Below are 15,735 nucleotides of genomic sequence, written 5' to 3'. Positions count from 1 at the left end.
GCTCCAGGCCATGAAACTAACCAGATGGCTAAAACTGAATTAATGATACCTACTCGTCCGAATCTCCTCCTATTCCAGTGTTACCAATCTCAGGAAATCACACTATATTCAAGTCAGGAACCTGGATTACATCCTTCTCCCTTTTCCTTATGGCCAAATAATCAATAGATTCCACTGATTCTTTCTCTTAAATATTGCTCAATTCTATTTATTTTTCCCTATTTCCATTGCTGCCAACATAGAGCAAGTCATTATCATCTCTCTCCTAGACCACCATAATTCTCAAAGTCATTAAGCCCAAAATTTTAATACATCTAGATAGTCTATGTGATCTCTCACCTGGCTAAGTGTCCAGCTTCATCTTGTGCCCAGGCCCCACTCCCCCATCTCTCAGCCTAAACCACACCACCTAAACGGTTTCTCAAATCTATCACATATCTCCCCTTTGGGGGCCTTTCACATATTTTTCCCTCTGCCTAAAAATAAATGCTGTCTCTTGAAATGTCATGCTTTCTCCCCCAACTAATTCTTATTTATCCTGCAGATCACATCTTCAATAATTATTTCTTCAGGGACATCTTTTATGAATGCCTGGATTCTGAAAGGCTCCCCTGTTACATGTTTTCCTATAGCCTTTTCTAGTTCTTTCTTTCTTTCTTTCTTTCTTTCTTTCTTTCTTTCTTTCTTTCTCTTTTCTTAGCACTTATTTATAAATAATTATTATTGACCATGTTCCCTTTTAAACTACAAATTTCAGGATGGCAGAAGCTTTGTCTTGTCTCATCTATAAATATATTCCCAATACATTGCATGGCATGTGACATGTAACTAGCTCTCAATAAGTACTTTTTAAGTGAACAAATTAAAAACTGTAACCCTCAGAAATCACTGATCAAATTGAGGAGATAAAATTCTGAACGGGAAAGACTAAAAATATGAATGCATTCTTAGCCAAGAAATAAACAGTTCACCAAATACTTCTTAAAAGGTGAAAAAGGAAACCAGTACATAAAATGAACAGTCATAAATGACTCTTGAAGGTGAAACTCTAGAATGCACAATCCAGGAGACTTATCATTTTTTGTTTTGGTCTAGTTTAATCTTTTAGGAAACAAATTTGGGGTTTCCTAAATAAATCAATGAATGAAGCAGCTTTATACTTACACACAAGCTAGGAACAAGACTAGACAGATTGACATGTCGGGGTGCAAACATGTGAAGCTGCTGAAGGCAAGATATGGCAGCCGCCTGAACAAGAGAATCTGAATGGTCCTGGGTTATTGCACAACCCACCAAACAAGAAGAACGAATGGTGGAAATTGTTGCTCCATTCCCTGGTAGCAAAATAAAATGTAAAATACTATTATTAGTATTACAGAAAATATTCCTAGAAAAAAATTATCTTCTAAATAACCCATATCTTCTAAATAAACCATTTCTGATTACGATTCAGATTGTTTTCAAGACAAACAGTCTGCAAAGTCCACAGAAATGATTTCAAAACATGATTGTATGTGATGATAATATATCCCTCCCAGATTTGGTTAGGTTTATATATATATTCCCTAGGAAACTATATTGTCTTTTAAACCCATCACTGTTTTATTTGAAAGAGCCAGAAGATTCCTCATTCTCTGTTTCTGTGTTCAGCCAATATTATAACTATACTATTTAATAACTTCAAATTCTATTTTGAGAAGATTAATGAAAAACTTTTACAGAGATAGGAAAAATAATAGTAGTATTATATACTGCCTTTATAAAAAATGTCTTGTCTAACATAAGTGATTTAAAATTTTTACCAGTGTAAAATGAAATAATTTTATATACATATAATGCCAAACAAGGAAATCATAGTCACATAGAGTCACATTCTAGTTTGAAATACATATTGTCTGATCATTATTGCATCAGAAAGCACTTGGTAAGTACCTATGTTTAGGTATTTATTCTGTTCATATTCTTAGGATAACACTGGATGAAATAATTATCAACTTTTTCAAAGAGAACACGGAGTGCAAGAGAAAGACATGTCTAAATCACGTATTTTCCAATTCCTAGCATTCTTCATTAAGATCTTTTCATTTTTGACTTCTTTCTTCTTTAAAATATTTGTCCAGATGGAGACAACACAACACAGTGGTTATGAAGGCATGCAAAGGAAATTGACCTGGGCTTCACCTCTGGCTCTAAACTACTCACAAGCTATACAAAACTGTAGAAAAGCTCTTAATCTCTCCCAGCCTTAGAGTAAAATGTGTAAAATGGAGAGATGCACCTATCTCAGGATGCTGTCAGATTTAAATGACACGTGTATAAAAATCCTGACTCGCCTTTACTAAATGATAGGGGAAAAAAGGAAAACTCTGAAAATGGATGATATATTCAGGATAAATTCACAGTAATTTTCTGCCTTCTGTGTTTCACTCAACCTTTAGTAAAATTATATCAGTGGAATTGTGTGGTTAGAATATGGCCTCAGGATCATAAATCTGCCACTCAGTTAAGTAACTCTACACAAGTTATTTATCTTCTCTGAGCTTGGTTCCTCATAGAAAAATTATATAATATTATCTCCCTTAGCAGTGAGTTTTCAAACTATGTTCTTGATCCTTAGAGTTCAAAAAAACAGTGAAGCAGAAGTTCATGAAGAGAAGTGGAGGGTACTCCAGGACAAAGGAATTCCACTTTCATCTTCATCTTCATGGGGCTCCAGGTAAAACTTAATTTAGAAAGGCTTTCTCTAGGGGCGCCGTAGATGACTCAAGTTGGATAAGCCTCCAACTCTTGATTTTGGCGCAGGTCATGATCTTAGGGTTGTAAGACTGAGCCCCACGTTGGGCACAGAGCCTGCTAAAGATTTTCTCTCTCTTCCTTTGCCCCTCCCAACTCTCGTTCTCTCTCTCTGTCCCCAAAAAAATTAAAAAAGGAAAAAGAAAAAAAGGGGGGGGGCACCTGGCTGGCTCAGTCGGTTAAGCCACTGCCTTCTGGTCAGGTCATGATCTCAGGGTCTTGAGATCAAGCCCTACATAGAGTTCCTGGCTCAGTGGGGAGTCTGCTTCTCCCTCTCCCTCTCTGCTTCCCTTGTCTGCACTCTCTCACTTGCAATCTCTCTTCAATAAATGAATAAAATCTTAAAAAAAAATAATAAAAAAGAAAGTCCTTCTCTGCTCAAAACTTCAAACAACAGTCAGTTATAATATGTTGTAGGGATTAAATAAAATAGCATATATAAAAAGAAGAGTTAAGGGGCGCCTGGGTGATTCAGTTGGTCAAGCATCTACTTTGGCTCAGGTCATAATCCTGGGGTCCTGAGATCAAGCCCCAGGTTGGGCTCCCTGCTCAGCTGGGAGTCTGCCTCTCCTCTCTCTGCTGCTTCCCCTGCTTGTACTCACTCCCCCCCTCTCTCAAACAAATAAATTAATTAATTTAAAAAAGAAGTAGAGGGATCCCTGGGTGGTGCAGCGGTTTGGCGCCTTCCTTTGGCCCAGGGCACGATCCTGGAGACCCGGGATCGAATCCCATGTCGGGCTCCCGGTGCATGGAGCCTGCTTCTCCTCCCTCTGCCTGTGTCTCTGCCTCTCTCTCTCTCTCTCTCTGTGACTATCATAAATAAAATAAAATTCTTAAAAAAAAAAAAAAAAAGAAGTAGAGTTGAAGGCCTTTGATATATAACAAGCATTCAATACTCAGTAATTATTAGTAGTATTATAAGTTTTCATTAAGCAACATGATAGTGACATTCAGGAAATTGAAAGATAGCAATGTTCTAATTCCTTTAATCTAAGATTAATTTACTCACCTTGTAGCTCAGGGCCAACAGTAGTTATTATGGCACCCAAGCATCTACCCAAACACTGATGAACTTCCGTATGTGAAGGTGGAACTGTTAAGAGCAAGGTAAGAACTAGAGATAATGTTGGTTCCACGTATCCACGATACATTGGGCCACTAGAATCCACTATTAGAGCAAGTGAATGAAGAGACCATGTCTGGAAAGAAATATAATTTTATTTAGTTGTAAGGAATAATTAGAGTACACTGAATTGGCTTTTTAACTTACATTTTAATAAATACTAACATCTTACTTTTTAGTCGATGATCTAAAAATACTTTATCCAAAGCAACTGATGTACAAATGTTATGTTTAAGTTTCTCTGCAGCATGGCTTTCAGGGTCAAATAAAATTTCAATGATGAACTCATTTTCTTCTATTATAATGTACATATATTTCATAGATTCAAAGGACCATGACTTATATAATAAGCATTCTATTTAGTGGATGCTTATGGACAAATATATTTTTATTGCCTGTAGAGTTTTGCTAAAAAATGAACCTAAAATAGAATGACCATGACAATGTTCCGTACTCAGATACATTTCTACAGCAGTGATATTCACATATCAGCTCTTCAACTGCATTGAACCATTTCAGGCCCCTATTAATGCCTACTAAGCACAAAGTAATCTTACTGGTTAATAGTATTTACAAAACTAATCCCAGAACAGCATACTGTAATCGGCACAGGCCTGAGAAAATTAAACATCCTTTAAACTGCCTACATCCAGCTGTAAAAGAACTTACCTTTTATTTCTGCTGCTCAAAGGAGAGCTATCTATACTACAGGGCTGAGGACAAAGAGATCTCAACTTGCCAACATAAGATTAAAAAAATCCACATCTCAACTTCTACTACTACATCTCAACTCAATCTATAATCCTAGAGAACTCAGCAACCTGACTTGGACAGATATGTACAGAATAAGAGTTAGCAAAAAGTAATAGGGATATAGCAACTTGAGGGAGGAAGACTAGAGCAAACATTCTGGAGAAAATGATTAAATGTAAGAAACAGAGGTGCTAGCTGGCTCAGTCAGTAGAGCATGTAATACTTGATTTCAGGGTTCTGAGTTCAAGCCCCACATTAGGTGTAGAGATTACCTTAAAAAATAAATAATAAAAAATACATGTAAGAAATAAAAATTTCTTTAATAGGGATCCCTGGGTGGCACAGCAGGTTTGGCGCCTGCCTTTGGCCCAGGGCGCGATCCTGGAGACCCGGGATCGAATCCCACGTCGGGCTCCCGGTGCATGGAGCCTGCTTCTCCCTCTGCCTGTGTCTCTGCCTCTCTCTCTCTCTCTGTGACTATCATAAATAAAAAAAAAAAAAAATTTCTTTAATAAAACTATAATACGAATTTTTTAGGCAATATAATTAAAGCACAAGGGAGATTCTAGAAGTGTTTTTTAAAAAACCCACAATTTATATTAAATATGCAATGGAAAAGTGGAAAAAAAATAGGTATTGTTAAAAACCAAAATCACTATCTTGAGGATCAAATGGAGGATTATCCTGTAACAGTGAAAATAACAAAAAATAAAAATAATGAGGAAAAATGACAAGATCTAATATATGAATGATACTAGTTTCAAAAAGAGAAAAAGATAAATTTATATAGAATTTGATGAACTTCACAGGTAGAAAAATTCTTACACACTGCCAGACAAAAATATAAGGTTACAGACATGCATATATATTTCAGATAAGTTTCTTAGCAAAAGCAACAAAAAGAATGGGAATAAAGATTGCTGTGATATCTTTAAGTATCCACTAATTCAGAAGTTTATCACATAAGCCATTGTCTTTTGAAAGTGTGAAGGGAATGCATTGTTTAAAAGAAATGAATTCACCAATAAAGTCTTATTTCTGGATACTCAAAGCCACACTGCAGAGGAACCTTAAACACAGTTATTTATACATCAGTTACTTTGATTACTGGCTTATGTACTGCCTTTTATCCCCTAAAGAACTAAAAGTTTTCATAGATAAATGATTAAAATTTGAAATGTTAATATTTACTGAAATGTAATTTAAGAAAAAAAAAAAAAGCTACCATTAGCCTTTATGTGCAACACAGAAAATCCTGGAACATTCATGAATAATAAAAGAAAAAGACTGTGTGCCAGAAATAGTATACCCAACTAAAATATCATTCAACTGTGGAGGCAAATAAAGCCATGTTTTAAATATGCAAGGATTCAAAAAGGATACCATTCAAGTTTATTATTGTTGGAGGAAGTTTTCCTATCAAATACAAATTTAAAAAAGAACAAAATTCTCAAGACAGGAATTGAGGATACAAAAAAAAATTATTTTTTTTAAAAAAGATTGTATTAAAAAATATTTTATTTATTTATTCTTGAGAGAGAGAGAGAGAGAGAGAGAGAGAGAGAAAGAGAGTCAGAGACACAGGCAGAGGGAGAAGCAGGCTCCATGCAGGGAGCCTAACGTGGGACTCAATCCCGGGTCTCCAGGATCATGCCCTGGGCCGAAGGCGGCACTAAACCACTGAGCCACCCGGGCTGCCCCCAAAAAATATTTATTGAAAAATAAATCTCTACTGATTATAGTTAATGGAGGTAGCCAATAATATGACTGTAAAGTATGACTTTTGAGTTAGGATTCTTAAAACAGAAGACACATTAGGGAAAATGAAGAAAATCCATGATTCTCTTGTGCAAATACATGGTAGCACTGAGGGAATGTAATTGACACAAAGTATAGTAAAATGACTTGTCATATAAAAAGAATCAAGTAGCGTGGCCATTTAGAGGAGTGTGGTTTTAACAAATTAAAGCAAGAAGCTGAGAATAAGGTAAAAGACAAAAGAAAGCACATTACCACCTCTTCTTTGACATAAAAGAAGAAAGTGGAGGGTGGGGGGTGGGAGGGGGTGGCAGGTGGCTCAGTCCGTAAAAGTGTCTGACTCTTGCTTTCACGACCCAGGGTTGTAAAATTGAGCCCCACATCAGGCTCCACACTGAGCATGGAGCCTGCTTAAGATCTTTCTCCCTCTCCCTCTGCCCTTACCCCAACCCTGCTTGTGTGCTCGCTATCTCTCGAATAATAATGATAAATCTAAAAAAAAATAAAATAAAGAAGAAACTTTTTTGGTAAAATTTTCTTCCAGTTTGAAAACAGAGTTTTTTTAAAAAGCAGCATAGCACCTATAAAGAGAGAAGCTTACTTGATTTCTGTTTCTAACCCTTTTGGGAATTTTGGGCTTTAGACAGCCAGAAACTTTTACCAAGAAGTCAAAGGCAAACTAACCCTGTAGACTAGACGCCTCTGGTGGATTTATTGTCTCTTATCTAATTGTGAAGGAACTAATTTATTAATAAACTAATTGTAGGCCCCAGTGCCAACTGAATTTTTCTCTTTTCCCAACTTACAGTCCCAATATGAAGCTGGTAAGTTGAATGCTACTGGATTTACATATTCTTAATATTTTTAGGTGCATCAATGTGAGATGACAAATCAAAAGTGTAGTATATTTTCATGCAAGTGAAGCTCTTGTCTTTCATTGTGGTTATATTTCTTTGTATATAAAATGCTTAAGGAGAAACAAACAGGGACGCCTAGGTGGCTCAGTGGTTGAGCATCTGCCTTCGGCTCAGGGCATGATCTCAGGGTCTTGGGATTGAGTTCCACATTTGGCTCCTGCAGGGAGCCTGCTTCTCCCTCTGCCTGTGTCTCTGCCTCTCTCTCTGTGTCTCCGTGAATAAATAAATAAAATATTTAAAATAAAGAGAAGGAAACAAAAAGAAAATGCCAAGATACTTAAGATTAAATAAAAAAACCCTGGACTTGCGTTGGTATATGAGTGGGAAGAGGGAGAGGATAGTTATTAAAAGAAATTTGATCAATTTAGCAAATGTAAGGAAATGCAAAAAAAAAAAAAACAAGTACAAAAGGCATTAATAAAAACAAACTATGTTTCAAAAATATATATGAATGGTTAAATTCCCAGAATAAGAAAGATTTAAGATTAGGCTAAAATACAAAATCCTGTTCTACATTTTTATAAATAAGACTCATGGAAGAGAAAGACTCTAATATATTTTTCTGAACAAGTTATTAGAACCATTAGTATTTTATGTAATATTCCTAAAATATTATTTAAAAATTTAATAATAAAAAAATCAACATAATACCTGAACTTCAGAGGATGTTCCATCTTGTGCGAGAGCCAATAAAATGCTGACACTGGTTTTTAGATGTTGTCCTGAGCCAATACCACCAACATAACGATGCAAGCAACCCAGAGCCAATGAATGCCCAGTTCTGGATACAACATCTCGGGCTGATTTCAACCTGAAATAAAATTATGCTTCAGGGATTGATTTTTCTACTCCTCCATGGCAATAATAACAAGCTTATGAGTCACACCATTAAAGGGATTCATTCTGGAAATCAGAAAGACTACAATCATGATTACTTCTTCCTCCACTCCCTACCAAGAGTTAGAAATTAATGAAAATGGTTGGTTAAAATCAAATATTTCACTGAATAAAGCCTACTTTTATTTTAGAGAAACTTTGAAAGAAGAATCACAACTAAAAAAAAAAAAAAAAAAGAATCACTTCTTAGTTTTTAAATTATTCCTTTAAAAGTCAAAAATCATTTGAAAAAATATTTTTATTATTGGTGTTTTAAATAAAAGAACTGCTTTTATAACTGGTTTTAAAAATGTAAAATACTGTATCTCTAGTCACAGAATTATGGAAAATGTTAACTTTCGCTTAAGAATTTCTCTATAATTATTTGAACCTCTTTAAATGCTTTTTTTAAAAAAGACTTTTATTTATTCATAACAGAGAGAGAGAGAGAGAGAGAGAGACAGGCAGAGGGAGAAGCAGGCTCCGTGCAGAGAGCCCGACGTGGGACTTGATCCCAGGTCTCCAGGATTACACCCTGGCCAAAGGCAGCGCTAAACCGCTGGGCTACCAGGGCTGCCTGATGTGAACCTCTTTAAAATGCATCAGTCTTGGGGATCCCTGGGTGGTGCAGCGGTTTGGCGCCTGCCTTTGGCCCAGGGCGCGATCCTGGAGACCCGGGAACGAATCCCACGTCGGGCTCCCGGTGCATGGAGCCTGCTTCTCCCTCTGCCTGTGTCTCTGCCTCTCTCTCTCTCTCTCTCTGTGACTATCATAAATAAATAAAAATTAAAAAAAAAATGCATCAGTCTTTTTCCCTGGGAAATATATTTAATGAATTAAAAAATATAAAAAGGAAGGCAGCCCCGGAGGCCCAGTGGTTTAGCACTGCCTTCAGCCTGGGGTGTGATCCTGGGGACCTGGGATCGAGTCCTGCATCGGGCTCCCCACAAGGAGCCTGCCTCTCCCTTTGTCTGTGTCTCTCATGAAAAAATAAAATATTTAATATATATATATATATATATATATATATATATATATATATAAAGGAGATATTATAAATTACTTTTTAAATTTATTTATTATTGGGATCCCTGGGTGGCGCAGCGGTTTGGCGCCTGCCTTTGGCCCAGGGCGCGATCCTGGAGACCGGGGATCGAATCCCACGTCAGGCTCCCGGTGCATGGAGCCTGCTTCTCCCTCTGCCTGTGACTCTGCCTCTCTCTCTCTCTCTCTCTGACTATCATAGATAAAAAAAATTAAGAAAAAACAACAACTAGGTATTATAAAAAAAATAATAAATTTATTTATTATTTATTTATTCATGACGTTTTAAAAATATACTTTATTGAGATAGATTTATATACAATAAAATTCACCAATTTTAATTCTTTTTTTTAAGATTTAAAAAAATATTTTATTTATTCTTTTTTTTAGATTTTTATTTATTTATTCATGATAGACACAGAGAGACAGAGAGAAAGGCAGAGGGAGAAGCAGGCTCCATGAAGGGAGCCCAATGCAGGACTCGATCCCCGGTCTCCAGGATCACACCCTGGGATGAAGGCAGGCGCTAAATCACTGAGCCATCCAGGCTGCCTGATTCTTTTCAAATAGACATAGAACATTTACCAAGACTAATAATTAATCGAACCAAAAAATGGAAATAAAACATATAAGAATTTATGGGATGCAGCTCAAGTGTGTTTCAAGGTAAATTTATAGCATTAAAAATTTTTTTAAGACTTTATTTATTCATGAGAGAGAGAGAGAGAGAGAGAGGGAGAGAGAGAGAGAGGAAAGACACAGGCAGAGGGAGAAGGAGGCTCCCCGTGGGGAGCCTGATGTGGGACTCTATCCCGGGACCTGAGATCCCACCCTGAGCTAAATAAAGGCAGATGCTCAACTACTGAGCCATCCAGACGTCCCAGCATTAAAATTCTTATATTAGGAAAGAAGAAAGGTTTTATTTTATTTATTTTTTTTTTTTAAGAAGAAAGGTTTTAAATCAATTATCTAAACTTCCACCTTCAGAGAACCTAAATAGAAAAAAGCAAACTGAACCAAAAGCATAATGAAGCAAGTTGTAAAGGTAAAGTAGATATCACTGGATCTTAGAGGGCACCTGGGTGGCTCAGTGGATTAAGCATCTACCTTTGCAGGGTCCTGGGATCAAGTCCCATATCAGGCTGTTTGCCTTTCTCTCTATCTCCCATGAATAAATAAGGAAAATCTTAAAAAGAAAAAATCTGTGGAAGAGAAAATAGAAAAATAGAGAAATTCAATGAAACAAAAAGCTGTTTTTTTGAAAAGAATCGAAACACTCATAAATCTTTCAACTGACTAAATAAGACAGAAAGACAACGTATATTCTGCTGCTGTTGGGTAGTCTATAAATGTCAATTAGGCCAAATTAGATGATCATGTTAGTAAAATCTCTGTTTTTAATAATTTGGGAGCATCTGCTCTATCAATTATTGAGAGAGTAATGCTGAATAGCCAACTATAGTTATGCACTTTCACTGCTATTAGGTTTTATTCCATTTAGTTGTTTTTTGTTTTGTTTTGTTTTGTTTTTTTAAAGATTTTGTTTATTTATTTGAAGGAGAGAGTGAGCAAGAGAAAAGAGCCTGAGCTGGTGGGGAGCGGCAGAGGGAAAAGGAGAAGCAGACTTCCCAATGAGCAGAGAGCCCAATATGGAGCTCAATCTCGGGACCCCAAGATCATGACCTAAGCAGAAGGCAGATACTTAACCAAATGAGCCACCCACGTGCCTCTTGTTCCATGTATTTTAAAACTACATCATAAGATACATAAACATTGAGAATTGCTATGTATTCTTGGGGAATTGTTTCTCTTATCATTATGAAATCATTCATTTATTCTGGTAACAATCTTTGTTATAAAATCTACTTTTTCTGATAATAACAGAGCCACTCCAGCTACCTTTGGATTAGTGTTTTCATGGTAGGTTATTCCTATCCTTTTACTTTTAACCTATCTCTTTTAGTTAAAGGAGTTTCTTGCAGACAGCAATCTTGGTTTTTTTTTTTTTTAAAGATTTTATTTTTTATTTATTTGAAAGTGTGTGTTAGAGAGCATGAGGGTGGTAGGTAGGAGGGGAGGGACAGAGGGAGAAAGAGAAGCAAACTCTCCAATGAGCAGGGAGCCTGACATGGGGCTCAATTCCAAGACCCTGAGATCATGACCTGAGCTGAAATCAAGAGTCGGACACTTAACTGACTGAGCCACCCAGGCACTAGATCTTGTTTTTATTTAATTTTACAAACCCTTTTACTTGTAATGTTTAGACCGTTTAACTCAAGTATCAGTACGGTTGGGCTTAAGTCTATGAGATTGCTATTTGTGATCTATTTGTCACATCAGTTTGTTCCTTTTACCTTCTTTTGGATTTAGTATTTTTTATGCTTCCATTTTATCTACACTGTTTATTAGTTATCTATTTTTGTTTTCTAGTGGAATCTCTGGAGTTTATAATAGATGTTTCTAACTAATTATGACCTACCTTCAAGAATATCATATTCTGCAGGTGCCTGGGTGACTTAGTCTGCCTTTGGCTCACATCGTGATCCTAAAGACCCATGTCAGGCTCTCTGCTTAGTGAGGAGTCTGCTTCCTCCTCTACCTTTGTTTTCCCACTGCTCATGTTCGCTTGCTCTCTCTTCCACTCTCTCAAATAATTTTTTTTAAAAAGAATATAATCTTTCATGTATATTATACACAATCAGAGCATACTACCATCTATCTCCTCTTCTATTTTCTGTGCTGATGTCAGGTATTTTACTTCTCTCTATATTAAAATCTTACCATATGTTATTATTTTTGCATTAAAGAGTCAATTATCTTTCCAAGGCATTTAAAAAATGAGAATAAAAATAGATTGCAGACTCTACTGCTCAGGAGCCACCCATGCCACCTAGCCATGGTCAACCCTACTGTGTACAACAATGCCATGGTCATGAGCCCTTGGGCCCCATCTTCTTTGAGCCGTTTTGCAGACAAAGTTTCAAAGACAACAGAAAACTTTCATGCTCAGCACTGGAGAGAAAGGATTTGGTTGTAAAACTTCCTGCTTTCCCAGAATTATTCCGGGATTTATGTGCCAAGGTGGTAACTTCACATGCCATAATGGCACTGGTGGCAAGTCCACCTACGGAGAGAACTATGATGATGAGAAATTTATCCTGAAGCAGGTAAGTCCTGGCATCTTGTCCATGGCAAATGCTGGACCCAACACAAACAGTTCCCAGTTTTTTCATCTACACTGCCAAGAGTGAGTGGTTGGATGGCAGGGTTGTGGTCTCTGGCAAGTGAAAGAGGGCATGAATATTGCAGAAGTCACAGAGCGCTTTGGGTCCAGGAATGGCAAGACCAGCAAAAATACCAACATTGCTGACTGTGGACAAATCTAAAAAATTTCTCTTGTGTTTTATCTAAACTACCAGACCATTCCTTCTGTAGCTCAGGAGACCACCCCTTCACTCCCATCTGCTAAAAATATCCTATAATCTTTGTGCTATCACTGTAGTTCTGTGAATTCCGTATTTTCCTTATTCCCCTCCAAGTCTAGCTGAATTGCAGAGTTAAGTTTATCGTTATGAAATAAAAACTAAACAAAAAATAAAAAATAAAAACTTAGAATAAAAATAATAGGTCATTTAAAAAATAGACTTATAAAAGTGTAAGTTTTTATCCATGTATCTACCACTTTTGACACTCTTTACTTCTCTAATGTACATCTAAATTTCCATCTAGTACCACCTTTTTTGTGCAAAAAAAAAAAAACCTTAACATTTTTTATAGAATACCTTGTAAACAATGAATTTCCCAACTTTTCACAGTCTAAAAGTCTTTATTAAAACTTCAGTTTCTCTAATGTACATCTAAATTTCCATCTAGTACCACCTTTTTTGTGCAAAAAAAAAAAAAAAAAACCTTAACATTTTTTATAGAATACCTTGTAAGCAATGAATTTCCCAACTTTTCACAGTCTAAAAGTCTTTATTAAAACTTCAGTTTTGGAAAGCATTTTCACTGGGTATAAAGTTCCAGGTCACTCTATTGTCTTCTGTTTGCATAGTTTATTATCAGAAGCCTGCTAAAATTGTTATTTTTATTCCTCTGAATGAAGTCTTTTCCCCACTGGCTGCTTTTATAATGTTCTCTTTATCACTGGCTTTAGGGAATTTGATTATGATATACTTTTTTTTTTTTTTTTTGGTCTTTCTTCCATCTGGGGTTTGTTAAAGTTATTGGCTTTGTAAATTTATAGTTGTCATCAAAATCGAAAAATTTTGTCTACTATTTCTTCAAATAATTTTTGACCTACTTACTCTTACTTCTAGGATTTCAGTCATATGACTATAAGCTTGATAATGTTCTAGAAGTCACTGAGACTTATTCATTTTCTCCCCCAGTCTTTTTTCTGCCCTTCATTTGGAATATTTTCTATTTCCACATCTTCAGCATCATTTTTTTTTCCACTGCAGTGTCTAATCTGTTAATCCTAACCAATGTATTTTTTTCATTTGAGATAATTTACATTTCTAGAAGTTTTCCCTGGGTTATGAATTTCATTTTTCCATCATGCTTGGGTTCTTCTTACATTTCCTGAAAAATATGGAGCATATTTATAATAGTTCTTTGAATATTCTTCATTGCTAATTCCATCATCTCTTCCATCTCTGGGCCTATTTCTAATAACTGATATATTCTCCTAGTAATCTTATTTTCGTGCTTCCTTATACATCTAATTAGTTTGGATTGGATAGTGGGTACTACAAATTTTATAATATTAGGTGCTATATAAGTTGTGTTTCTTTAAATGCTGTTGGGCTTTGATCTGGAATGTACTTAAATTAATTGGAATCAGTTTGATACTTTCAAGGCTTTCTTTTAAGTTGCTTTAGAGTGGGTCAATATTGTCTTCACTACTAAGGCTATATACTTTTGAAGACTCCAATTTAGGAGGTCTTTCCAATTTGGACAGTAGGAACTATTCTCAATCCTTTGTGGGCTGTGGGGATTGTTTCATATTCTTTCCACCTATTCACACTTTTTCTTTTCTGGGTTTATTCTTGGTCTTGGGCAGTTTCCTTCTGCACACAGCAGCACTCAGCCAAAGACTTGAGATAACTCCTCTGTTGTAGCTCTCTCTCTCTGTGCAGTTCTCTCCTCTCACATATTCTACTCCACACATTCTAACTATGTTGACCTCCCAAAACTCTAAGTTCTTTCTCTTTAATTCAGTTAGGTTTGGGTTTCCTATCCTTCCATTTCAGCCTGGAAACTCTCTCCAGGCAGAAATCTGGAGCAATTATAGTGTTCCCCCCTAGTTTGTTTCCCATTTCTCAGGGATCACTGCTCTGGGCTGACTGTTGTCCAATGTCTGGAAAATATTGTTCCATTTATTTTATCTGGTTTTCTAGTTGTTTAGACAGCAGCAAAAACCTAGCCCCTGTTCTTCCACCATGACTGGCAATGCAAGTCCTGTGTATATTTTTAATGTGTATTTGAAAGAATATACCAACATAGTCAGTTACTATAAGAAAACAAGATTTAAAAATGAAATACCAGTAAGAACAGAACACCCAAAGTAACAAAGATGTCTAGAGAGAAACTTTGGTTGCGTTTTCAAAACTGTATTATAACTCTCAGTAATCCATCCATGACCAAATTTCTGTTAAACCCATAAAAGTAAAATAAACTCAAGAGATGAAAATCTGTCACCAACAGTCTGGTTGGTCAGTTTGCCTATGGTGAAGAAAGAAAAATCCCAAGTGCTGTCACAAAACAGATATGAAGAAACATAGTAATAAAGGAAGTAAACTAAGCCTACCCTTAGCAGTATTTCTAACATATTATATCCTTGGATAAATAACCTCCAACTCTCAATTTCTCCATAGCGGTTACTTTGGGGAATAAAAGAAGTTAAGAATGAATGCAATCTGTGAATTCTAAAGCATTACAGAGATTACAAAACTGTCTTCATTTTGGTAATTTTCAAAGGGTAATATTTCAGTGAGGTAAATTTGGGTCAATTCTCTCAGTGATAATCATCTATTCAGTAGAGTAAATAATCTAAGCTATAAGAATATATGTTTCCCAGGGATCTCAAAGTAATTTTCTATTAGAATGGAAACAAATTCAACCAGTAATGTTTTTTATTTCCTTCTGAACTGGTCTTAAGCAGCTGAAGCAACTTCTTGTAACCAGAATGGTTTATAGGAATGATTCCTGTCTACTTGGTAAGATGGCATAAGATTTTAATGTGTAATACAGCTGACAAATCTGTATGTATAAGTACTTTTGGTTTTTCATAGATATTAAACAAGAGACAGTGTAGATGAAAACACTCTACTATAATGAGACGAGAGGACACTGAAGCTTTGCCAAGCTAATCTAAAATACCACAGGCTCTTTATTTTTACTTTATTTATGTATTTTAAAGATTTATTTATTCATTTGAGAAAGAGAGAATACATGAGTGGGGGGAGG

General features: G+C 36.0%; 1 protein-coding gene across 2 annotated transcripts in view; it reads right to left on the bottom strand.

Annotated features, from left to right (window-relative positions):
• Positions 1 to 15,735, bottom strand: part of HEATR5B (HEAT repeat containing 5B) — a 98,948-nt gene that overhangs the window by 50,737 nt on the left and 32,476 nt on the right. For both annotated transcript variants that reach the window (XM_041755039.1, XM_041755040.1), the window contains exons 19-21: positions 7,996 to 8,155; positions 3,803 to 3,992; positions 1,165 to 1,334 (exon numbers count right to left, since the gene is read on the bottom strand). In XM_041755039.1, the coding sequence (XP_041610973.1) occupies positions 1,165 to 1,334; positions 3,803 to 3,992; positions 7,996 to 8,155 (520 nt within the window). The remainder of the gene's footprint in view (positions 1 to 1,164; positions 1,335 to 3,802; positions 3,993 to 7,995; positions 8,156 to 15,735) is intronic.

Source organism: Vulpes lagopus, chromosome 5, assembly GCF_018345385.1.
Source record: "Vulpes lagopus strain Blue_001 chromosome 5, ASM1834538v1, whole genome shotgun sequence".
Taxonomy (NCBI): Eukaryota; Metazoa; Chordata; class Mammalia; order Carnivora; family Canidae; genus Vulpes; species Vulpes lagopus.
This window is presented reverse-complemented; position numbering and strand designations above follow the sequence as displayed.